General features: G+C 39.5%; 1 protein-coding gene across 3 annotated transcripts in view; it reads left to right on the forward strand.

Moving 5' to 3' along the window:
• Nucleotides 1-25,540, forward strand: part of LOC119659261 (mothers against decapentaplegic homolog 6) — a 66,774-nt gene that overhangs the window by 35,851 nt on the left and 5,383 nt on the right. The window contains exons 4-7 of one of the 3 annotated variants that reach the window (XR_005250333.1): nucleotides 19,535-19,741; nucleotides 19,824-19,977; nucleotides 21,603-23,840; nucleotides 23,905-25,418. Coding sequence is in view for 1 of the 3 variants with exons in the window: in XM_038067253.1 (XP_037923181.1) it covers nucleotides 19,535-19,741; nucleotides 19,824-19,977; nucleotides 21,603-21,774 (533 nt within the window). In the remaining 2 variants the exon portion in view is untranslated. Of the gene's footprint in view, nucleotides 1-19,534; nucleotides 19,742-19,823; nucleotides 19,978-21,602; nucleotides 25,419-25,540 lie in introns of those variants that run through there. The other 2 variants (XR_005250332.1, XM_038067253.1) reach the window with 2 other exon arrangements.

The following is a 25,540-nucleotide window of genomic DNA, read 5'->3' on the forward strand; positions in this document are numbered from 1 at the left end:
CTCAGTGGAATGAAAGCCTTCTTTCGGCGTATCTTCAGAGTAAACACGATCGGGTAACTTACCCGTTACAAGTGTATTAAAACTATAAGTTGTAATTACTTAATGCAGTTATTTGCAATGACTTTATGCGATTTCTTGGTGGGCAAATACTATCCTGGTGTCCGGAGACGACCAAGAGGAGAGAGGTGTCCCAAAATTTAAAGAAAAGAAGTTGGCGAAGCTAACCATGAAGGTCCGCCCACAAATACTGACGCTCCACCGTAATGTTCAGGAGAACATTTCCGAGCCTGGGTAGCATAAAGACGAGCAAGCGCATGTCGGGCGGAACATTCGATGGAGCTTCAGCATTTACAGGCTGACCTTCACGATCAACTTCGCCAATTTTCACTTTTTTAGGTTCTTGATCGTCGATTTTTAATTAAGGGTAACATCTTTGGTACGATTTTTTTTTGACACACTGTTCATTGTTTCTCAGTAGTCATTTAAAAGCGCCACTCATTCGCTCCTTAGTACTCCTAGTTTAAAACTTAGGTCAAAGGTCTCCCAATTTTATATTTTTAAGCCATCCTTAACAGGTTCATAGTCGAAAGAATTTTGACTCATAACAGTCCTTAAACGGAGAATATTTTACTTGATGTAGGTTCCTAGGCGAACGGGAGGTTCCTAGCCCAGGGAATCTTGATATGCTGCAGCATGCTAGTTGAAGGGATCTTGAATTGTTGCAGGTACATAGCCAAGAGAATTTTGACGCATTACAGGTTCTTAACTAAGAGAACCTGGATGGTCTACACGTTACTAGCCGAAAGAATCTGGAGTAGTTGCAGGTCCCTAGTCGAAATAATCTTAAAACTCTACAATTCAGTTAGCGGCATGGATGAGACAGGGCCGCAGTGTTCATCTTCTTCGTTGTTATACTCAACTTAAACTCCTTGCATCAGCATGTAATTGTCATACAAGGAGGGATAAAGCCCCTTTAATATTTCTATAAAGTTGGTGGGTATTCGTTCAGTAGGCATTTTTCCCAAGCGGCCTGTTTATATCCTTTTTTTCTGTGTAACTACTAAAGGATAGCTCAGTGGTTAGAGTACTAGGCTGTCATACGGAAGGTCGCGGTTCAAATCTCACTGATACCAGTCGACTCAGCTGTGAATGAGTACCTGAGTCAAATCAGGGTAATAATCTCGGACGAGCGCAATGCTGACCACATTGCCTCCTAGTGTACCGTTACGGTCTTGAATGAAGTGCTCTAACACACTTCAAGGCCCTGATCCAATATGGATTGTTGCGCCAACGATTATTATTATATTATTATTAACTACTAAAGGAGGGGAAAGATGTTGTACATATTTCTTTTTGGATTCTTATGGATACTGACAATATTCATTTATCATCGATTTAGATCAAACCTTTTTTATGTTTCGACATAGTCTCCTTTTAGGCTTATACACTGCGTCCAACGCTGTTCTAGTTTGTTGATCCCTTCCTAATAATAGGAGTCTGAAAAATATCCATTCGTTTCTGGAATTACCTCCATCTTTTTCCCGCCAGCCATTTCTTCAAATTGGGGAAGAAATAGTAGTCCGAAAGAACCAAGTCGGGAGAATAGGAGGGTGGGTGTGAAACGAGTTGGAACCCTACTTCCATTAATTTTGCGACCACAGCTGTTGCAGGCGTGAACTGGTTCACTGTCGTGATGGAAAAGAACATTTTTGTGGGCCAATCACGGGCGATTTTCTTGCAGTTCGGTTTTCAAACGCTCCAATAGCCATGAATAATATGCACTTGGATTAGTTGTATCCTTTTCCAGATAGTCATTGAGAATTATTCTTTGCGAAAGGACAGTCACCATGATTTTTCCGCCCGAAGGAGCTGCCTTCGCCCTTTTGCACAGATTTCGCTTTGATAACTTATTATTTAGATTATTCTCCTCCTTCATCCACAGTGACGAAATGACGCTTAAAGTCCTTTTGGTTCCATCTGGTAGAATTGGACGCGTCCTTGATGTCAAGAGTCACCAATGCGCTGTATTTCCCTTCGTCGTAGGCTTTTCTCGCTAGCACAAAAAAACCAGTTTGGTAGCATCAACCGCTGACCGAGCCTTCCGGAAGCCAAACTGCTCGAGGACCTTGCCTATTATATTCAGAAGACAGATAGGTCTATAGGATGTTGGTTCATCTATTGACTTACCTGTCTTCGGGATCAATACAAGTTTTTGTGTTTTCCACTCTGCGGAGAAGGACCCTTCTTTTAGGCAGTCTGCAAATACCCGTGCAAACATGCTTGGTGCCATTCTCATTGCCAGTTTCAGCGCCTTTTTGGGGATTCGATCAATGCCGGGGGCTATGGTATCCTGGACCCTTTTCACTGCCTCTGTGATTGTGACGTGATGTATATCTTCGGTGCTCATTCGTATCATTGGGAGGAGTGTTTCCGGATGTTGGGAGAAACAATGTCGAAACTATCTCCCACAATAATCTAGAGCACATAATAGTAGGGGGACCTTTTGTCTTTTATTGCCGTCATAACCGACTTGTACACTCTTCCCGTTGGATCTGAGTCTGCTTCAACACAGCGTCGCTTGAAGCATTAATTTTTACTTTTCGTGATGGCCCACTGCAACTTTTTGCGTGCCTGTTTATATTCGAGGTACCTTTGTTCATACTCTGGCGTGTTTTTTTGGCGTTGATTCCGCCTTCCATACAACACTTCACTATTTCAGGGTTCCACCAGTGGTTAGGGTTGCGCTTCCGAGAGTGTGAACGTCTTGCTTGGTATATCGCTTGGTTCTGGTTTCTTCAGGTGAGGATTTATTGTTCTGGGTTCCTTATCAATAGAAATATATATCGCCTGGTGGTCGCTATGCGTGTATTCTTCGCTAACATGCCAGTGTAGATGCTTGACCAGCGAAACACTTATGAAAATAAGATCTACAACGGATTTTAGCTCTCCACGCCTAAAGTGTTTACGCTTCTGATGTTAGCGAAGGTGACGTTTAGGCAGGAGAAAAGGTAGAGTAATGGGGTTCTTCCCCTTTCATTTATTTTCTGGTTTCTCCACTCCATTGCCCAAGCGTTGAAGTCGCCAGCAATAGTTTTAGGGTTGCGATCTTTGGCGTCTCTCGCCAGCCTATTTTGCATGTGACAATTCTCTGGTATTGTCATACTTGGGGAGGCATAACAGCTGTATATGTAGAGGTCATCATCAATCGTTCGCGGTGCTTCATTGCTTGCTGTAAGGCTCGATTATCGCAGGCCCACATCGTAGCCTTCCCACTTATGTCTGTTTCCCAAACGCCGTGATAGAGGCTTTTGTATTGTTCGCAGACAATAGCAACATCGATTTTCTCATCATACACTTTCTGTGTTTAGCAGGTCCTAGGCGGCTTGGCAGTGATTTAGATTCAGTTGGATGACTCTCATTTACGTAGGTTGCTTAAAGCGATCCTGTAGGCTGAATACTTGGTACTAGCCGTTATGTGGTTACAATCGCGATCTTCGGTTTCCCAAATGATATCTGTCTGTCTGTCCGTCACACGTATTTTTCTCGGAGACTGTTGCAGCGATTCACAACCAAATTTGGTACAAACGTTTTGTGTAAAACAAAATCGGTTTACTGTCTCTCTGTCCATCCGTCTGTCTCTTTGTCCGTCGTCACACGCATTTTTCTCGGAGACGGTTACAGCGATTCACACCAAATTTGGTAGAAAAGCGGGAACTGTGAACGCTCATGCATTCAGTGAACTACATAATTCTGCATTGAATTTAAGGGAGGGTCTCCAAATATTCAAAAGGGGGGGTACATTTTTTTTGACCAAATATCATGTGGGATATCAAATGAAAGGTCTCGGTTACTACACTTTCCGAAGCCGATCCTAGTTTTGACATTTGTTGGAAAGGTGGGGAATGCGGGGGTCGATAGTCACTTCTTTAACGGACCCATTCTCAGAAACTACCCAACCGAAAAATCTGAAAAAGAAAGAAGGGTTTCATTTAGGAACTCACTAGCATTCTCTCCTGTTCCTCTCTCTCTCTCTCTCTCTCGATTCCTGTGCTTACAATCCCATATTCGTCTCATCTATCAGAAATATGAATCTGAAGCAGACAATGTTATCTGAACCAGTCAACTTCCAAGATTAAAATCTTTTTCAATCTGAATGTGGATAAATCTGCTTTCGCTGGTTAGTAACTCGCAGGCCTTCTTCTAAAAGGTCGAAAAAAGACTCCCCATTTGCATTAAATCAAAATCCTCCGCCACTGCGTTCTGTGTCATTCTGGTACCGAGTTCGCACCAATTTTTTTTCTTTTCCTCCCGATTATACATTTAGATATTTGTTGCTATTCACATTCAACTTTGTTCAACGATTCAACAACAAAAGCAACAACATCGCAACGCGGTTAGCACATATGTACTATACATTCAGCCGTCGACAACAACCACGACTACGACGAGCATTTGAAGAGCGTTGGAGCGTTTAAAAGTGTTTTTATCGGGCAAGGCCAGTTGTCGGGAGCCGGGTAATTGAGGTGGCGCCAGTGCGAACGAGACAGATTGCGGCAGCTATTTCGCTGTGAAAAATTGTGGAATTCGAGCCGGGACTGATTATCTTATCAACATCTTTTCTCTTCCAATATATGTGGCTTGGGCTGCGAAAGACGACCGTGGCTGCGACCACGTCGAGGTTTTTACCTTTACCATTGTATTACCCAACCCCGCTATCTGTACTCTCAGATACCATCCGTCGCATTACACCTCGCCAATTGCTCCAACAGCTTTCCTATGTTTACCTAAGACTTTGGCGAGCATTAAGAGATTTGCCCGGAAGATCCAATAATATATTGCGATATTGAAGGGGTAGGAGCCATAGGAGCCGCGCCAGTGTAGCTGGCAATGAATCAACCATAGTCTGACTTGCCTACTCATGATATTATCTCCCGTGTATTTGCAGTTATCGATTACACTATGGAGTGATGTTCAATATTGATTTATTGCAAGTGAAGAAGGCACTAATCGCGGTGAGAAGTTGAAGTCAGGTCTTGTTGCTGCGATTGTATCAATAAATGATATCGATATCGGCACATCGGCACGGGTGAATCGCCCAAATGGCCAACCGGGGGTTGAAATTCCTATGTTCTGACGATAATGCTACTGAATTTTTGATATTGCCATCGTCTGGCACTAAAAATAGCATTCAATTCGTCTATTCAACGTTTTTACAATTGGGGAAAACGTTTTTTAGGGTTTTGTAGTGGATATAGGTACAAATGGAAATCTCCATTGAAGTTGTCGCTTGTCTCATTTGAAGGTAGAATTGTATGGTGATAAAAAAATGTACCACTTCCGTATGATAGTGAGATTTTTGGAGTGAGTCACCCGCTCTGTGTATGGATGAGAGGGGAGTAAGTGGGTCCTTTTGTCACCGAATATAGTCAAGTGGTGACATGATGACATTTATTCTCGCGAAATTTGATGGAATAAAAGCGAACATGAAATTCTAGGAATACAATAAATGGCATAATTTTATGATCAATTCTAAGGAGGGAAGGGGGGTCTGCGAAAGGGGGATGTGATTTTTCATCTCCAAGTATAGTCATGTGGGGTATCAAATGAAAGGACTTAATGAGTGGTTTTGCATGATAATCTTTTTTTTTAATTTGCACTTTACGAATGATGATTAGAACAAAAAAGCGGGACAAGAAAAATTTCAGCTGCCCAGGAACCTTTTAAGACCATTTGAGTGGTTATATTACATAAAAAAGTGTACACGGAGCCAATCTCCTTCGTAGCTAGCCCAACATATATCCCAATTACGAAAATTAGCCCCTTCTAAGTACCAACATTAAAGTCACCCAAGAGTCATCATCAAAAGTCGCTCGCCAAATAAAAAGTCCTACCTTTACGATCAGGTAACGCATAAAATCTCTTTCCCAAAACGAACTTGAATCCAACCAAAAAAAAAACGACCAACAACATTCCAAATGTTTTTCCACGAATCCACCAGAATATAACCACACATGAAAAAGAAAAAAAAATAAAAACCGAATCGATAAATAGTAGTTAGCTATAGCTTCCAGTGCGGTAACCGAGCCAAACCGCCACAATGATGACGATGACGGTGGGCAATCATTGTTGTGTCCTTTTTGCATGGGAATTTCTTCACAAGACTTTTCCTCAAGTCCGCTATATGGTCATCGTTGGTCGTTGGTGTAATTACAAAAGATTTCAGCCATCGAATACGATGAGTGGTCGCGGTTGGACGACAATCAGACAGAAGAGCTGTGTAGAACTTTGAGCGCAGAACCTTTTAGGTCTACAGATCAATTTCAAGTTCCATTTTCTTTTTATAATGGGATGTGTGCACTCTTCTCGTCGTTTGGTATGTGAAGTAGAGAAGAGTGCATTCGTCTCGATGGTTAATGCTGATAATATGGTTGATGGGACGACCATGTGTGTTATTATAAATGGAATTGAAGTTTGTAAGTAGGTGTTCCTTCCTTTTGGTTTGAACGCATTGCTATTATGATTAGCCTTTGTTGGTAGAGGATGTCAGGGTGAAATGATGACTAGATGGGAAGTTTGATGACGTTGAATAAAAACCAGTGGAAGGTGGTATTGGTTTTGGCTAATTTTGTTTTCCTATCGCGCGTACAGTGTTTTACAAAGAGGGGGTGATATATTAGCTCCAGGCGGCCCTTGAGTAAGGTTAAAGATTATAAAATTGGTAAAGATTGAGTTTTCAACTCCATTCTCGGAAGGGGTAAAGAGTTTATAACACCCCCTCGAATATCGCAGTAACAATTACCGCACCAATTGCCTTATTGAGGATACGAAAAGAACCCCTCTTCGGAGAGCCGTAGCTTTGTAAGGAGTAGTGACCGTTTCAGGTTTTTTGCAAGGGTAGAAAACCAGGACATTTTCCTTCCTCTTGTTTGTCCTTTACACCCCCCTCTCCCTTCCGAAGGCGAGGCTGTCAAATCAAGCTTTATCATGATGTAAAAATACTCCCCATTTGAAGCGCCATAACTTTTTAAGCGGGGCCGACCGGTGCGGTTTCTCAACGGGGGCTGTGGAAACGACCTCCTTTTTTCCCCACCATATACATCTTTACCTGATTAGTCTAATATGATTCGTCGCTGTATATTTTTTTCTCTTTGATACCATCGTTACTAAGATGTCACTTTCAGTGGCTTTATCCATAATAGGAATATACAAAACGTGTTTTGGGTCTTCCAGCATGTTACTGCCAAGAAAAAGCTGTTCATTGTAGTCTTCAATTCCGTCACCGATGTGCAGATTTCTCACCTGAAGACAAAAACAATTCGATTCCTCCCTGACGAAGAGGGAACGGTTAACCAGACGAAATTACTTCGCTAATGAGCGGAGAAAATGTTGAAATAAAAAAGAAAAATATTGCAAAGGAAGAGTTTTTATGCCACTCAGAGTTAGCACATTTTAGAAGAAGAACCCCCCCCTGGATTGGGAGAACCTAGCGTTATCACTCATATAATCATAAATCTTGTCCTAAACTCGTGGGAAATTTTAAAGCCGCAACCAAGACGGGTTAATGCTCCTCCTCATTCGATTCGTTCTTTGACTCTTTACGAGAGAATATGAATTTCAGAGTTCAGTGTCGATATTCTGACGGTGTGGACGGGGGAAAAAGAGTTTGTCAGTTTGAACTCGATGAGGGGGTAATTGGGCTCTAAGGATCGTCATGGTGTACTCGCTTGGCTGTAAAAAGAGTTCTAGGCTTCGTAAGCCATTTCTGATAGTGTGGTTCGGTTATTTTCTTTTCTTTCTTTCTCAGTGCCGTTGTTGTTGACACGATCGGATTCATTGATCGAAATGTGTGGCTCTTTCTTGCTAGTTTTCCTTAGATTGACTCGCGTTGCATTGTCTCTTTTGATGGCTTTGTTGTTGAAGACAGAACTGTACCGTAGATTTCGGAGATGACTTCAAGGATCCATTTTGCCTTTCGTGGGTTTCCTGGTAATCTATTCAACCAATTAAATGAAGTCAAAGTTCCTTGCTGGTTTATTTGCAGGGCACGTGTTATTGGTAGTGCAGTGCTGATTTGTTGATGATCGGATCGTGAAATCAGGGCAGAGTTTGGCATCAAGTCATCCACTGTCAGGTCTCTCCTCGGAAGGGCAAATTCGCAAGGATTCACACAGCAAAATACAGGGATTTGAACTCATGTTTACGAGGTATTTTTTGGGTGCCCTTCAGAAGAATGACATGCAATTTTAGGTCCTTACCGAAATGTAGTTCTCTAAAATACGATCCAAAGAAAATCTGGGTGTTGAGCTAGGTTATGGATACCCAATTGACGAAGAGGTTGAAATGGACCTGCGCTTTATATGCGTCTGCTCGGCTTACCTCTGAGTTAAGGTCAAGATTCTGCGAGAAGACCTTCTTCAATGAGGGATGTGTACGCTATTTTCGCATGCTAGAAATATTCTAAAGAAATACTCCATTGGATACCACAATGGGCCTAAAATCTGAAGCCTTCGTCCAAATAATTAGGTCTTTCTGCCGGATAACGTAGATCTCTTTCTCTGGTGACTGATATCGTCCTTCATTAGAAGGACATCCAGCGTTTCTTCTCTTAAATTTTTTTTGCATATGACCCTAAAGATCCCCGCTAATTAATTCCAGGTAGCCTTTTAAATTCAATTTACTGGAGGAGACGGGCAGCTTATGCCTAGTTTTTTAAATGCTGTTCGTATCTTAATTCGAAGCAGAATTGCCGCCTTTTGATGGGAAGCATTTGAATGAGTCTGCCCGTTGTTTCCAATAAGGAAGAGTCTAAGTGTTTACTACGTTTTGCTGATTGTAGTTCGTTGTCAGGATAGCCTCGAAAATGGCGTTTTCACCTCTTCTTGTCTCTAAATTGAGCAATTTTCTCTCTCTTTATCAGCTTGCATATCTGGATGTCTGAATTCAATATCAGGTTCTTTTCGGAGGTAACGTTTAATAAAAAAAGATTTTTCTTCTGATCCATCAATTTCCATTCTGAGTCTCGAGGTCGATATTGCCTAATTCGTAGATAACTTTCCATTGTCGTCCATTCTTAATGTGTGACCTAACCATTGCCATTTTCGCCTCCCGATCACATCGTGTACGAGTGATAGGCATTTGCGCCGACAAAGTTTTTTGTTTGAAATGACATCAGGCAAGCATACTCCGAGATATGTCGCAGAAAGGAGTTAACGAATGACAGTGTGTGACATGTGGTATTCCCATCTATTAACACAAAAAGGACACCAGCTCACAATATTTATATGAAATGATCTATTGGTGCCTTGATGTTTCAAGTATTAAGTGGCAATCGACACATATTTGTGTTTTGCTGGTGTAGTTTGTCCGAAAAGCAGAAGAAGGTTCTTGTTTCGAGTTCTTTACTCTTACAAATTGGTTAATATTGCTCTCATGAGGCAATGGACTAGCGGTTGGAAAGTCGAATGAAAAAAAAACATTAAAAGTAAAAATTAAACTAATAAATCAAATGTGGACGGAATTCGTACTCCCTTTATGTGCAATCTATTTATAATATTTATATATCTTTCGGGAAAACCGGATTGCTCATTGATAGTACTCATTCAGGCAATATCCCCTGTGATTACTACTTAAGCCCAGGCTATCTTAATTGTCTAATATATCAATAGATTCTTTTCATAGATTAGAAAAGTCTATTCTTATTCTAAGGTTAGCCAACCAACAGATTAGATTTATCAGTTTCGTGCTGATAAGATATAACAATTCGCCATTTTTATTAGTATATTGGGTGTGTTAATGAGTTTCCAGGGTTTTGTTTTTGTGGAAATTAGAGTTTATTTAATAATAAAAAAAATAAGAGTTTATTTCATATTCTCGGTATGATTTTTTAGAAAACAAAAAAAAAGTATATGTTTCTTTATTTCTCATGGTATACACATTCAGGTTTAGTAAGAATTGAAGCACATGACCAGGTAGATAAATTGGAAAACATCACCTGCAGCACACACCTAGATGTATCTGTGCTGCTCAAAGGTTCAAAAGACTTCTGAATTTGATTTTTTTCAATGAAGGCTTTTGTTCTCTGATGCACCCAGGTATTTTCTGATAATTTTGCCCTGAAACTTGAAAAGTCTTTCTGCGACCACTTGAATCTACATATTATCACACAAACGTGACTGGTGGTCCTGATTCTGTCAAAAAGATGAAAAAATAGAGGAAAACAAACGGCGTCCAATGTGGGTTCACATTTTACTGCCCTGGTATTCTCGGTGAGCTTTTTAATTTTTTTTTTTTAGTTTTCTCTAGCAATGAAGCTATAAAGTTATTTTAAAATGAACAGAGATGCATCAGCAATTACTTTGGAGTCGATTTTTGGCAACCATCCATAAATGCCAATCAGCGCCCAACGTGGGGCTGTCAATGTAAGGCGTACAAATGTCAATCTTTGCCCTCACTATTTATCAAAAAACTTTCGGCTTCTTTGTTTATAATTTTTTGAAAGCTCAAAACTTTGTTTATCCGAGAAGTTCATGTCTAGCCTGAAATTGATGCCGTGGTTATTGCGCCCATCATCTGACAGTAACCCTTTGAAGTTGACTCCCTTTCGAAATGTCAAAAAAACTGTCAAAGATATCCGTAGAATTGGTGTATTTGTAAAGTATCTTTTTGAACCATATTTTGAATTCAATATCCATTGGACCATCTACGACCAGATACTATCATTGCACTTTGTGTTGAAAAATTATTACTCAATGATCGTCTAATCTCATGACGTTACACCTTTCCACCTTTCCACCGTCACTTTGTAAATTCCCATTTGCTCAGCAATAACTCAACCATGAAATCCCTTCTAATTAATTACTATCAAATTCTTGATTCAATTTCCTCCATTTTACCCTAGCTTACCCTATATCTGATGGCGGCATGACGGCGGCGACCGCCTTTACCGCTTCCAATTCGATCGTCGGCGTTTCTTATAGCTACTTTTTCTTGTTGGCGTTTTTTTTGTTGTTGGTGTTGTTGTTGTTGCTGCTGTCGCTATTTGCCTCCGTACGTACTTTTAACACACATATAGATTTTGTATTTTGTCTTCTTTTCATAAAATTGGGATCGTCTGGCGCCAAAAATCCAAGGCAATTGACGGAACCTCTCCGTACTTTCAGGCCAGTTGGGTTTGTTAATGCGAGGAATTGTGCCTGATGACGGCATTAAGACGATTTAATGGCTATACAAATGATTTTTTTCTTCCTCCTCTGCTTCTTCTCGTTATATATATATTCCCTGTTTTAATTTTTTCCATTATAGAAACAGTCAAGTCTCCGATGATGATTATATATGTGTAGTAAGTAAAATTTGTGTCTACGCACGCTATATTTAATGCCGGAGCACTAAATGTTATTATTGGGCTTTCTAACCACATGGCCGTGCATAGATTCGTTTCCAAGCAAAAGCAGGAACAACGCGACTGGGCATCGGCAGGCATATTTTCAATTTCTATCTTGGACTTTTTTGTAATCTTGACCGTTTTGGCTCACTCTTTGGAACAAGTGGGACGTTTAGAATTTATTGGCTATGAATAAAATAAAATGCCTCATCGAGGAGAATGTGCTTAATCGCACATTAAATTCTGGATCGGATAAACAAAAATATAAACATGTTTTCATTTTCAATATTTTTTAAAACGAAAGAAAAATCTATATTTCACCATTCAATGGCTAATATCAAGATGAGTTTCGTTTATGTTAGCCGCACGATTTATTTATTGAGATATCTGCACTTGGTATTGATGATTTGTGTAGAGATCGGATTCGTTAGCGCCATTCGTGAGAAATGGCCAGCAAGGGGTTCTTAGAGCTCTTTTTATATAAACAGTGATTTCGTGGAGGAAATGTGGTTTCACTGTTTATAATTTGGCTTGTGAATATTTAAAATATGCCCAAAATCCAGCAGGGGTTCTCTCTCAAATTATGTAAAAAAGCTGATTACACTTTGAAGAAAGATACAAATCTTAAAAGTTTTTGAGAGTTTCTATCAAAGAGGGCTCTCAGAGAGTACTGGAATCCAAATCGGAAATTGGTGTTATATATAAATCAGGATCAAGTGCAGCTTGTCCGCCAAAAATGTTCGATACGGAATGTGTCCGATTTGAAGTCTCTGAGCCTGCCAACAGGATCGATATATGTCGTCAGAAAACAGAGAGTGGAACCGCAAAATGAGAACACCAGTTGGGGTTAATGAACACGTGAGTTTTGAATAAGAAAGATCGTAAACAACTAATTTGTGTTTTTGATTTTACATGTACAGTATTTCGGAAATTAACTAGCCAGTTTGTCTTCTGTTCCCTCTCAATCCTCTAAAGCTGACTAAAAATATACTCCACTTGAAAGCTAAACCTTTTAAGCCCTCTGTGTTGGCGCAGAGGCACCAATTTATGTTGACGACGCAGGGAGTCCCTAAGTCCGCATCCACTTGATGACGGACCGGACCACTTGAGAAGCAACTTACTTTCTCTTGTGGTCCACGGACCCCTCGTTTTGAGTTAAACACCCAAGTTTTTTTAAAAAACAAAAAGTTGATCGACGGTTTCGTCCAGGGCAGAAGCAACTCATCAGACTCTGCTTCACCTCTGCCCTGAGAACAGCGTGACCGAAAGTGGCGACAGGCGACCACATGCACGTTGTTTCGTGGTCCGGTATACTAATCTGACATCACTGCGTTATAAGTCATCTTCCGCTTATCTAACGCAGGAAAAAAATGTCACGGCGTATACTACGTTGAACTTCCCGGATTTCGCACGGTATCGGAGATCGAGCGCGTCGCGTTAGCCATCACTCGCAGCGGTCAGTAAGCTCCAGAAACCCATAAACCTCCTATTATTATCGTTACGGTCGTCAAGATCGTGCTTCCCCACCACATGCCTGAGCAAAATGTTGTCAGAGCCCACCATGGGATTCAGATCACCTGACATGATCAAAATCTCACCTTTGGAAATCCTCTCCTGAACTGCGTGTAATTGCTCGTAGAAAGCACACTTCTCCAATATGCCGAAAAAATGTGATGCTCCTTAACCTGGACAGGAATTTTGTAGTCAGAATTCTGTCAAAAACCGGCCCCAGTTAAGAGGGCGTGCCTTGCGGTAACCGTCAAAAACAAGCCGGCACCAGTTTCGCGTCTTTCCAGAGTACAAAAGCACTCTCCCGAGTCCCACCATCTTACTTCGGTTAGGCACAGAACGTCCACCATATATTGTTGGGATTCTCGCTCTCCGCCCATCGTTCAAAGGAGCACCACTCTCCTTCAGTGATGGTGTGGTGGGGAGTTTCCTACCAAGGCGTGATGGACATTCATCTTTGTGAAACCAGTGTCAAAATCAACTCGGCGATGTAGTGATTTAGGTGCAATACCTGTAGCTGACAATATTATGGGAACTACAACCACCCGCTCGAGACCCCAAATTTCTTTGATTTCCCGAGCCAGTTTCTCATAGTTCACATTCTTTTCCACGTATTTCCGTTCGATGTTGCTGTTATGGGGAATAATAACGCGGAGTGACCCGTCTTGTCAACTAACAGTACGTCAGGCTTGTTATGTCGAATATGACGATCAGTCAGAACTTGCCGGCCCCAATACATGCTGTCAGCAGAACTATCAAGTATTGCTTGCGGCTCATATCGGTAAACCGGACTGCTTGTACGCAAGGTTTTGATGGATAACCTTACATGATGTATTGCACCGATCCCATAACAGTATAGCCAGAAATGAGATGGTCCAACGTCTCTAACGCCGAACCACACATTCTGCACTGGTCGTTCTCCACCTGTGTTTTCATGATGAGCTTTTTATAAGCTCGGGTGGCGAGCACGCTGTCCTGAATGGCACACATGAACCCCTCCGTCTCAGCAAAGCGCTGCCCAGCACATAGCCATCTGTAAAAAAAGTACTGACACAACTTATGGCTATATTATGTATTATACAGGTATATGAATGCAGTGACTACCAGCTGCTGCCACTCTCGATCACGCTGCTTCCAAGGAAGAATTGAAGCAACGTCTGATGAGTTGCCTCTGCTCTGGCTAAAATAGTCAATTTTTGTGAGTAACTTGGGTGTTTAACCTAAAGAAAGGGGGGGACCCAGGGACCACATCAGAGGAGGGAAGCTGCTTCTCAAGTCCGTCATCAAACCAATGCGATGTGCCAGATTCTCAGCTAGTCCTCCCCGGGTCGTTGTCAATTTTGTCCTTATTACTTGTTAATTCTCATAAATTTCCTCTTAAAATTCTTCCCTTCTGGACAGATTTATAATGAATTCATCGGGGCTCCACCAAGTTCGCTCTTTCTTACCTGAATCATATTAAGTTCTCAGCTAAGTTTCTCATCCTTATCCAATTTTCGCCATTTAATTGTCTGGTTCAGTCACGATTGTCATGTGAATTCTTCTTCATTTTCATTAAGTTTTCAGGAAATTCAGTCCCTAGAGTAGTTGATTCTTGTCTTATCGTCAGTTACTTCTCTTTTGAACCCTGTGAGGTTCTCAGTTATTTCTTCCTCTTTTCATTTTAGCCTGATCCTGGTGTGAGTTGAGATATCCACTGTTCTCAATTTCCTGTACTCTTTTTGGTAAATGCAGGCTTCAAATTCTACTTCTTAGAGAACTCAGTGGACGAACTTAATTGTATCTGGAGATCCCACATTGGGCGCTATCTGAGTATTTGCAACTGCGGATACCAATTCTTGAATAATCATTTAAAAGACTGCTTGTTACTGTAAGAGAGGGAAATAAATAGCTTTTTGGATAGGTAAGTTCGTGAAATTCTTTTGAGTGCCAGAAATAGGGACACAACGGGAAAGCTTCAACTAAAGTAATAATAAAGGATCAACATATTTTTCACCCCGGATTTTCCTCTATTACTGTGCTCGCGGGGGTCAATTTTCAATAGGTAGGAAGTGTCCCCAAGTAACTAGGTTTCCCACTGTGCATCATATTTCCAATCCTTAAGTGAAAATTGGAAGTGGAAGAAAAAAAATCCCTGCATGTGAAAATTGGGTCCTGGCATGCTACCCTTTTCCTGTATTTCATCCCATCCCCCTGAAGACAGCTCAACTAAAACAAATTCTAACGAAAGCCCATGACACAACGTAAAACATTTACGAGTATTAAATTTTCAAATAAACAATCTGGCGCCATCAGGTCAATAATTTATTTTCTTGTTTGCTGCGCTCTTGTATTTTACGTAACGGCCATTTAGCGCCAAGTCAATTGCTTCGCATAGTATCGAAGCGTAAGTGTAAGTATCTATCTATCTTTCGTTTGACGAAATGTTTTAATGCGTCTTACAAAATAGAATGCCATCTAAAGAATGCAATTACGAATTTGGCTGCATTCCGTGCTCATCGATTGGCGCTAAGTGCGTCCTTCCCTCTTTCAAGTTGGTTGGTCTTCTCAGTGAATTCCCTTGGCCTTTCCATAAACGTGAGCTTTGAAATGTTGATGGCTGCTGGCCAGGCTGGGTAATTCAATAAACGCCTTTTTAACGAGCAAAATGTCATGGAAGCCACGTTCGCTAATAATCATCAATTGAGAACTGAATTCAAGATCGTTAGCATATTCTGGTTGCTGGCTGTGAAGTGCTAATGTGGCTACCGCGAAATTCCAAACATGCCGCGCCGTCACCGTCGCCATTGGCGCTTAAAATTGGAAGGCGCCACTCTTAATAATGCATTATCGACCCTGATGACAATTTTCGGTCAATTCATCTTTGGAATGTTTTCGCAGCGCGTACTGAGTAGTAGACATAGATAGGCATTAGTTGTAGCGCCAACGATATAGCACGATCAGCGATCACATTGGTGTTGTTGTCAATGGGTAGGCTGGCGTCACTTTGAAGTGATAAATCGAGTGATATCTTGTAGTGTTGTCATCATCAGGGGTTTTTGAACAAATCTTGGGTTGAAATTGGGAGACCGTAAAGTATGCTAAGTTCCAAGGAGCCGGAAACAACAAATTTAATCTGCTAATACCACCAACTCTTCCAAAAATAGTCGAGACAATCTAAAAAAAAGCTTTTTTTTTTAATTCTAATCTTTCCTCGCATTTTTGATGTGAGTTTTTCTAAAAAAAATGCTAATTATCCAAAAAATGTCAAAACAACAAACATAAGATTGTCCATTGAAAAAAAAAATTTAGATATTCAAATTTATCTATTTTATTCGCGACACCGTAGCGCCACGAGCGCAATAATCATAATCGAGGAAAGCGCCACATTTATAATCCCCAATCTAAATAAATGCGTGGCTTAATGAAATTTTATGGGAGAATTTTTATAATTGAAATGAAAATGCGTTTATTTACTTGGGGAACATTTTGTTCACCTATCAAATGACATTTTCTTGAGGATTATCTAAAAATAAATAGGAAAAATAAAAAGATTAGCATTTCTATATCTATTTGCCAAAAATAGAGGATCATGTGGAATCATAGTGAACTCGTTGGTGTTCTTGTTGTTTTTATTGGTGAATAAATATACGAGATTTTTTTGGAATAGCTTGAGGCATACTCTCCAGGTGCTGTCCAATCTTTCCAGAAATTCAGATATTTATTGTGAAGTTCCGATCAAATTAATTTGGGAGTTATGGGTAGTGAATTTTTTTTTTGTTGGTCAAGCTCTTAGTATCCTTGGAGATTCTCAATCCTAGAGCCCTAAGCTTATATCTTTTTTTTTCAGCCTTTGTCCCGTTCAAAAGTTGGGTCGGTTTCGCCATTCGGCTCTATTAAATGCCTGATTTGGATGCAATCGCGAGGCTTTTAAATCCCTATCCAGCGTGTCAAGCCATCGTTGTTTCGGTCGGCCTTTTGGTCGTTTACCATCGATTTCGATGTTCAGACCAATTTTGGCAAGTGAAGTCTCGTTAGCGCAAATTACGTGACCACATCATCGAAGATGCCTCGAAGTTTTTCCACCATCGGTACAATCCTATATCGATCGCGGATATCCCCATTTCCAACGCCACATCTTCGTCTCCATTATCGTGAGATGCACTTCATTGTCTTTTATATTCGATCGACACTCAGAACTATAAAAGGCGACAGGTAGCACTGCGGTAAATTTTAGATTTGAGACGTTTGTTGATATGTCGATCACAAAGAACACCAGCTGGTATCTTCTTCTTTGTCAGGCCACCGAAGAAGGGATCAAATGGTTCCCGAAGTACGGTTTATTTCGACGTTCCCAATAAAATCGTCCAATTGTTCAATTTAAAAGTTGGTCACAAAGATACTCCAGACTCAACAATGATTATCGCATGGGTTTGGCGTTCATTCCCACGGACATCCTTAAAAGTGTCACCCATTCTAGACACCAGCTTCAATTCTACCTACTTTCCTTCCCACAAAATCAAAAGAGAGACAACACTGTCAACCCAAGACAGACAGAACGTTCTTCATCACACACACGATCCCCAAATCGGGGATGCTATACGTGAACAATTTGTGAATAACACACTTTTCAAGTGCTAAATTGCTGGCATGCTAACACGGAGGAGCTGTTTCTTTCATTGATTGCGTTCCTCAACTTCTCTAGGCTGGGTTGCTAATTTGCGAGCGATGTGACAGCGGCAACAACAACAATAGTGTCAGCGCCAGATCACGTTAACAATAAACATAAAAGTAAACTATTTAAATGGCTATTGAATTGTTGCTACTACTGATTCGGAGGCGCCAGAGAGCACAATGAGATGGGGACCTCGACGGTGCCGAATTGAAAATTGGGACTGCCGGCAGTGTATGTCGTTTGTGTTCTTATTTTTAGGGGCGATGCGAATTTAGCGGGGGCATCATGCAAACATATTGTACACAGAACAGACAACAACAACAGCAACGGACAAAAGTCATGCTAATTTATAGGCTTTGGAAATGATGGCGATCGGTGACGCCAAATGCTACGTGAAAATGGCAGACCAATTGATAATTAATGATAATGTGTTGATGTTGAAGGAGCGGGCAAGCGGAGACTTGAAATGTATTGTGTATTGTTTGGGACAATTCATAAATTTTGTTAGTAACAGTTAATGGCGCCGGAATGGAGATGAAATTGGTTGTTATTCTATGCACGATACACAATTTTGATGGCAATTTCAAGTTTTATGATTTTCATAAATTCGTCGTTCATACGGGATAGACGATACATACTACAAGCATGTGTTATTGTTGCAATCGATATGATTGTTTTCTGATTCTATTGATTTCTATGGGAGCAGATTTTTCTTTGGAAGTTTAGAGTGGAGCGACAATTCGTCGAAGTCTCTCTTTATTCATTCAAATATAAAAAGGTCGCTAACATTCTGTATGTTCACCTTTTTGAACTTAGTGAACAAGGACAAGTACTATTCGTGAATTCCGGAAGATGATGAGGAGCGTCTGGCGACAATCATCACCATTCCAATCCTACCCATTGTTCAGTCAATCAGTCAGTCGAGTAGGGGCTTATTCTTATCTTAATGACTGAGCTCTTTACGGGGCTAAAAAGGGCTACCCAGCAGCCCATTGTACCATACACTCCCATTCTTCTCCACCCTCGACAACCAATTGCCCATGTCATGTTTATTTAGCGACTCGCTTCCCCGAATATCTAATATCTTGAGGCATGGGATTACAGGGAGGGAGGACAGAATTTGACTGGTTGATGATGGTGAATACAGATACGATGGCATAGTGTAGACCCTTCTCAAAAGTTTCATTTTCCGGTGTTAAAAACTGTGATTCCAGTGAATACCGGGGAGACAATCATCAAGGAGACTACACTTCCAGAACAAACACACAAATGACAAATTTTGCGTTTTCTGAAGAAGGAAAGAAAAGGAAACTCCACTCTAAAAAGTAGGAAAGAAATGAAGCAATAATTAATTGGCTATCTTCTCTCATCTCCTGATTCAATATTGATGTGATCGCTGGGCCTTTTTTCCGAATCCTGAATTGTCAAGGAAGCTATCTTTTCTCCTGATTTTCGTCATTATTGACGCAATAATCAGGGTCCGGTGTGGACTTTCCACAATCGAAAGTTTCTGACACTCCCATTTCGAACCAATACTGTCTAGTTCGTTACTCCAAATTCCCGGTTTCTTCAGCGCTCCAGCAAGAATAAGGCCTACTTTGGCATACCGATATTGGTCTGGACTTCCCAGGCCTCAACAAATTGGATGCAATGACCCATTCATCGAAGCCTGTCGAACCCTGATAGTCCCGATATTGCTCATAGATTTCATGGTTATGCAGGCGTCACAATCACTTCCTTATTCCTCTTTTAAAATTTTTTAAAATGTTAGTATTTTGTAAGCCTTAGACAGATAGGACTGCAGTATAAACCTTGACTATAAGACAGATTTTTCCGACCTTTTCCCGTATATCCAATAATCACTAGGTTAAATAGACTAAGCTCTATCCCCATTCGTGAAATTTCTATAAAATAAAATTAAATAAATTAAATCTAAAGAAAAATTTCCAAAAAATTTTATTAATTTCCTTCTTTTTTTTTCATTATTTCAGATTCATTACATCCGACGGGATGGTGTCAATTAGCTTATTGGGAGCAAGCTCAACGTGTTGGTGATATATTTCCCGTTGAAAATTCATTTGTGAATGTATTTTATGATCAGCCACGTGGGGATGGTATGTGTTTGAAAATTTTATCTAATCAACGGAAGTCTGAAACTCCAGAAGCTGTTAATAAAGTTAGACAAAAAATTGGTTTAGGTAATTTTATAAAAAAAACTTCCAATTAAAAATAATAATAGTAATTAGCATTTTTTTCCTCTATTTTTGTCGATTTTTTTAGGTGTAACACTTAGTCAGGAGACTGATAGCGTTTGGTTGTACAATCGCTCGTCAGAAGACATTTTTATATATTCGCCAACGCTAAACAAGGCTGATGGTCGATTTCGCGTTTCGAAAGTACTACCCGGCTACTGCCTTAAGGCCTACAATTATAGGTTAGTATATGTTAATCTACATAGACTCGAAAGCTTAGTGTTGAATCCAGACATAGAAAACAATCGCCCTTTCAACTTTCAATCGTTTTCGTTCGTTTCAATCGTTGAGCTCAAATGCACGTTAATATTCGGAAATGTTTTTGGCTCTTGGTCTCTAAAGGTTTTTTCGCAAAGAAATGCGAAGCGAATATGATACACGAGGCAGTTTCATTGCGGGGGAGCGTCACCACGAAGCTGCACCATTTCCTGTTAACCAATTCGAGACAAACATACTGCAATTTTCGGTCTTATTCGCCGACTTAATGGCAATTCTTTTCCTCCGTTCGAATTTAGGAAGTTCTAAAGGATAAAATCGGCAGATTACCCAACAGATCTGATGATCTTCTTCTGATTCAACTTTAGCTTCGGAACTTCGCTAGGGTTCAGTCATTGGGGTGATTGCGCCGATTAAAGAAGATTTTTCTTTATTTGACTAAAAAGTAATTTATTGAAACAAAGACGCTGCCCCCTCTCTGGCCGGGGAGCACCTGACCAAAATGTTTACAATGTGTGTTTGCACCTTTATATAAATTCAAGAACATGATATATGTATGAATTATAACCAGGACTTAGTCGGCTGAAGCTGAGGAGGAGGTTTTTGTTTAGGGAGTCGAGGGAGTCCTAAGTCCACTTGATGGCGGATTGGAATTCCCTAAACAAAAAATACTGTATTTCGGAGATCAGTTGCTCCCTTCTTCAATGAAGTCCTCAATCTAATCACTTGGCATTTTTTAAATTTGTCCAATTCAATGAGCTTTTTTGTTTTTTACACATTTCTGCTTGTGATTGAAAATCCTCACATATATTACGCCTAGTTCAGAGCAAAGCAATTGTGTGCAAATTGATTTTTGAATATTTCTTATAAAACAGCTAGAGAAAATGAAAAAAAATTTTACTTACAATGTGGGACCTGTGACAGGGCGCAGAATCGTCTTGAAAGATGACCCCACTTGAATATTGATATTGCTCTTCAATTCAAGGTATCAGATGTTCCTCCAAGATTCGTTTATAGGCTGCACCATGGACTCGTTCATCAATTAATGAAAGTCCTTTCACATCATAAAGCGGAACGCAGCCCCAGATCATCCTGCTCACCGGCTGGCGCAGTGTGGTCTGAACACACTTGCCATCGTATCGCTAACCTGATCTTCTCCATACGTGGTGGATCGCATCCGACCTAAAAATATTAAATAGGGATTAATCGGAGAATAATCCAGTTTTCCACTTTCCAGGGTCCAATATTCGTGGTCCTTTCCCCATAAATAGCATTGCTTCCGCATTCTTCCATCTAAAAAAGTTTCTTTGCGGGACGTCGGCCATGAAATCCGCCCTCGACGAATCGTTGATGCATTAATTTCTGTCCCAATGGTATCCTTGAGCTCTTTTTTAATGCCCGATGAACTGTTTGTCAATTCAAATTAAAATAATGGACTTACGCAAGATTAAGTAGGGTGCATTTAACTGACTGGATTTTTTACTCAGTACTATATGCTTAACTTAGTGCAATTTTAGGATATATTTTAATTAAAATTAACAACATCAACTTGTAAACTGTACTCAATCATTTTATCTTTCTTTTCTTCCAGGGCTATGTCACAAACATTATTGTGGCCAAAACATATAGCCGGTGCTCAAATGGGCCCTGTCGATACGTTTAGTATGAGAATTAGTTTTGTCAAAGGATGGGGAAGTGGTTATAAACGTCAGGATGTTACTTCATGTCCTTGCTGGCTTGAAGTGCTGCTAACACGACGGTGACGCCTTCTAACAAACCAAATTTTTTTTATTTTCTATAAAAAAGATATAAAAAAGCAAATGAAAAACAAAGAATGAAACTAATCACTTTTAAAAACGCCTTAAAAAAATTAGAAAATCGAATCGAAGACGATTTTTTTTATATATATATAAAATTTCAATGAACGAATGATGTTCCCTAATATGCGACTGGTGGTCATAGAGTTTCTATGGATTAGAAGATATGTTTTTAGTTTGAAACAACATCGAATTATGAGTTATGTTTTATTCTTTATCTTAGTTTCCCAATGAATTTGTTTTTGTTATTTTACATTGTCGTCCAGTCAGACCTTTTTTTTAAATTCAAAAAGCAAGTAGACGTTTTTTTACTTTCATTTGTTAGATGTATAAAGAACAAAACAAAACTAATACAATTTGTACATATAAATAATAACTACGGAAAAGAATGTGAGAAAAAAATATGGAGACAAATCGTGAGATAAGTGTAACGCTATAAGTTTACATAAATCCAATGATAAGAAGACAGAAAACACGAAGGAAAACTGTTGAAATTTTCTTGAGACCTAGTCTGTTGTTGAGCCCATGAGCGCAAGTGTTTATATATGATACATAGAGCTAAGACGCGTGCATTGAATTTAACTATTCTGATGTAAAATATTTAAAATTACATTTGTAAACAGCAGCAACGGCGAAAAAAAAACACAAAACAAATGAGATACAATATAATACTCTGTCCGTACCTACCATACAAACACAGGAATATTGCAAAAAATGGTATAAATCAGCAAAGATATACTAACGTAAACACACAAGACGTTAATGCAACAAATGATGGAAAACATAACTTGAGAACTGAGTGATTCAAAAACGAATGGAAGAACAACAGTAAAGCTAAACGAAAACGTGAAGCAGCAACACGAAAATATAAAATAAAATTGAAAAAAAAAGTGGAAACGCATATATATCAAAACAAAAATGCCTGCAATCTCGTTATTCTTCTACTTCTTTTTCAAGATAGATTACTAATAGATAATTCACTCATTTGTATGATTGTATGTACTCACAGATTTCAATTCCAATTTGCATATTGTGATATTTATATTTATTTTCTTTAATTGCTTTTTCGCTTTTGATGTTGATAATGATAGAGTGATGTTGATGATGATTCTGAACATGTAGTAGTCAAAGTGAACAGTAAGAATGTTAATTTCTATAAAGAATTCTATGCATAACAGTGATCCGAATTCATCTAGTTAAATTCAATCAATTTAGCTATTTTTTTAAATGTATGCACGGAATATACATGAAGAGAACTTTAATTTTTAAGTTTTCTTTATTTTGAAAAATAGGCTTGGAAAAATGTTGAGCTACAATCAGAAAACGACAAAAAATCGCTCCTTTCATTCCCGTGATTTCTCTTATTCACATTTATTTTCCTCCAATGTTATGTTCTGTCTATGAAATTTCTCCGAAGCGATCAATTCAAATTCAGTTCAATCTTTCCGGTGACACAAAATTCAAGTCAAATTCAACAATATTTTCTCGGTGTTTGCTAATTTACTTTCTTCCTCAAATCTAAAAAAACAACTGATCGTTTGCTAGATATTCAAAATTTATCTAGCAGATGTTCAGATGAATTTCAGGAAAAAAGTAAATTATCTTCCATTGTCCGAGCAATTAAGAAAACATTCTCCATCTTAATTTCAAGATGTTCTGTCCAATAATTTGCATTCTTGCAGTTTCCCCAGAGTAATATGTAGTTGAATTTTTTATAGACTGTTATCATTGGAAATGAGAATTGTTACGAGAGACCAAAAACCTTATTTTTGGACGTGAAATAATTGTAATTATTCAGTCATTTTGAAGCTGAAATTATCATATATTCGGCGAAAAAAAGAGACTCCAAAATAATCTGACTGCGAATGGAGATTGATGGATCGTAATGTCAAGACAAACAATAATTCCATAATTACGATCCTTCGAAGATGTCCTTGGATGCATGTCGAAGCTCACGCATTCTTTATGGAGCACTACCTGTTGTTCCGGATACTGTGCAAGTCCTTTTGCTGGTATACTCATATATGAACTTAATCTCTCTATCTCTGCTTAATTGTATCATTTATACAATTACAGGCACTTTAGAGGGAAACGTCATGTAGTAAGTAACCAGACAAAGGATTCTTATAATTTCAATTTTGATACATATTTCTATCGAAACTTGAGAAATCTAGCTGTCAATCAACAATCAAGTCTCGAAGAAGGTTCCCCTAAGGTAAGATCCAGTTTGGTTTCTTCAATACTTTTTATGCGGAAAACAAATTTTTCTTCGTTATAAGAGGTGAAAAATGTATTTTGAAAAATATTTTCGAATGTACTGTTTTTAAATTTAAAAAGATTTCGGCCTAAAGTAAATCTCTCCCAAAATTAGTTTAGGTCGAAACGTCACAATATAGCCAAATTTAATGAACAGTACACTTGGAAGTATTTTTTTAAATCAAACATAGTCTCTACGGCCTCTTATGGAAGATCATTTTATTATCATACTTTTGATGGCACGATAGTTGAGGGGAAAGAGTATGGGGTAGCCTCTCAATCTCGTTGCTTTGGGTTCGGAGCCCAGTCGTCATGTATGTTTGTGTTCGTCTTTGTGCTTGTCACTTTCACACACTTTCAACTTAAACGTTGTCTCCCTGAAAATATGAATAAAGCAATTAAGAGACTGTGAGGATACCCTATACCCCAGGAGTGGATTGGGAAACATTCAAAATCATGCTTTTGATTGATAGAGAATATATAAAAACAAGTTAAGAAGCCGAAAACTGGACACTGCGCTTATAAAAGGTTTGATGATTTTCTTATGTGCCCTCCTTTCATTTGCACTTCGAGGCCTAACTCCCTCATCCTCCAAGCGATGCTGAAAGTTATCTCCAAAGGATACTAATTAAGCCATTTCGTCTTATACTCCATATGGCGATACTTTGCGAAAAAGTACACATCTTTTGCATGCATGGGGAATCCTCTCTTCAACTTAACAGAAGGTTACGTTACTCGCTGCATTTAAAGGGTTGAACAGACCAGACATTCCCACTAAATTTCGTGACAACAAGTCTAGTTAGTAACTTGAATTTAGCCGACAGACAGATTGATTTTAATAAGGTTTTGTTTTACGCGAGAATTATAAAAAGAAAGCAGAATCATATTTGCAACAGAAATGAACTAAAACAGAACAAGAGGCAAGAAAAGGATTGATTCACCTCGAATCCGAAGTTTTCTCGAGAGACGGCGGGTGGCAGAATAGAGACTTTGGCAAAACTGAGCTAATTGAGCGATTTCAGCCGAAAGCCACATCATTTTCAAATTTGCGTCCAGATTTTTCATCTACCTCCTTGGCAATTACTGCAAAAAATCAAGTGCGTATCACCATTTGATGGGAGGAACGAGAAGCGAGAACAAACCAATATTTGACATACGTCTTCTTTTTCTTCAGCCTTTATCCCGTTCACAAGCAGCGGGCGGCTCGTCGTGGCCCGTTTCGCCATTTGGCTCTATCGAATGCCTGATTTGGGTGCAATCTCGAGGCTTTTAAATCCCCATCCAGGGTATCAAGCCACCGCTGTTTCGGCCTGCCTTTTGGTCGTTTAGCATCGGCTTCGATGTCCAGATCAATCTTGGCAAGTGAATTCTCGTTAGCACGAATTGCGTGACCATACCATCGAAGACGCCTCGCTCGCAATTTTTCCATGATCTGTGCAACCCCATAACGATCGCA

This window comes from Hermetia illucens, chromosome 6 (genome assembly GCF_905115235.1).
Source record: "Hermetia illucens chromosome 6, iHerIll2.2.curated.20191125, whole genome shotgun sequence".
In the NCBI taxonomy this organism is placed as follows: Eukaryota; Metazoa; Arthropoda; class Insecta; order Diptera; family Stratiomyidae; genus Hermetia; species Hermetia illucens.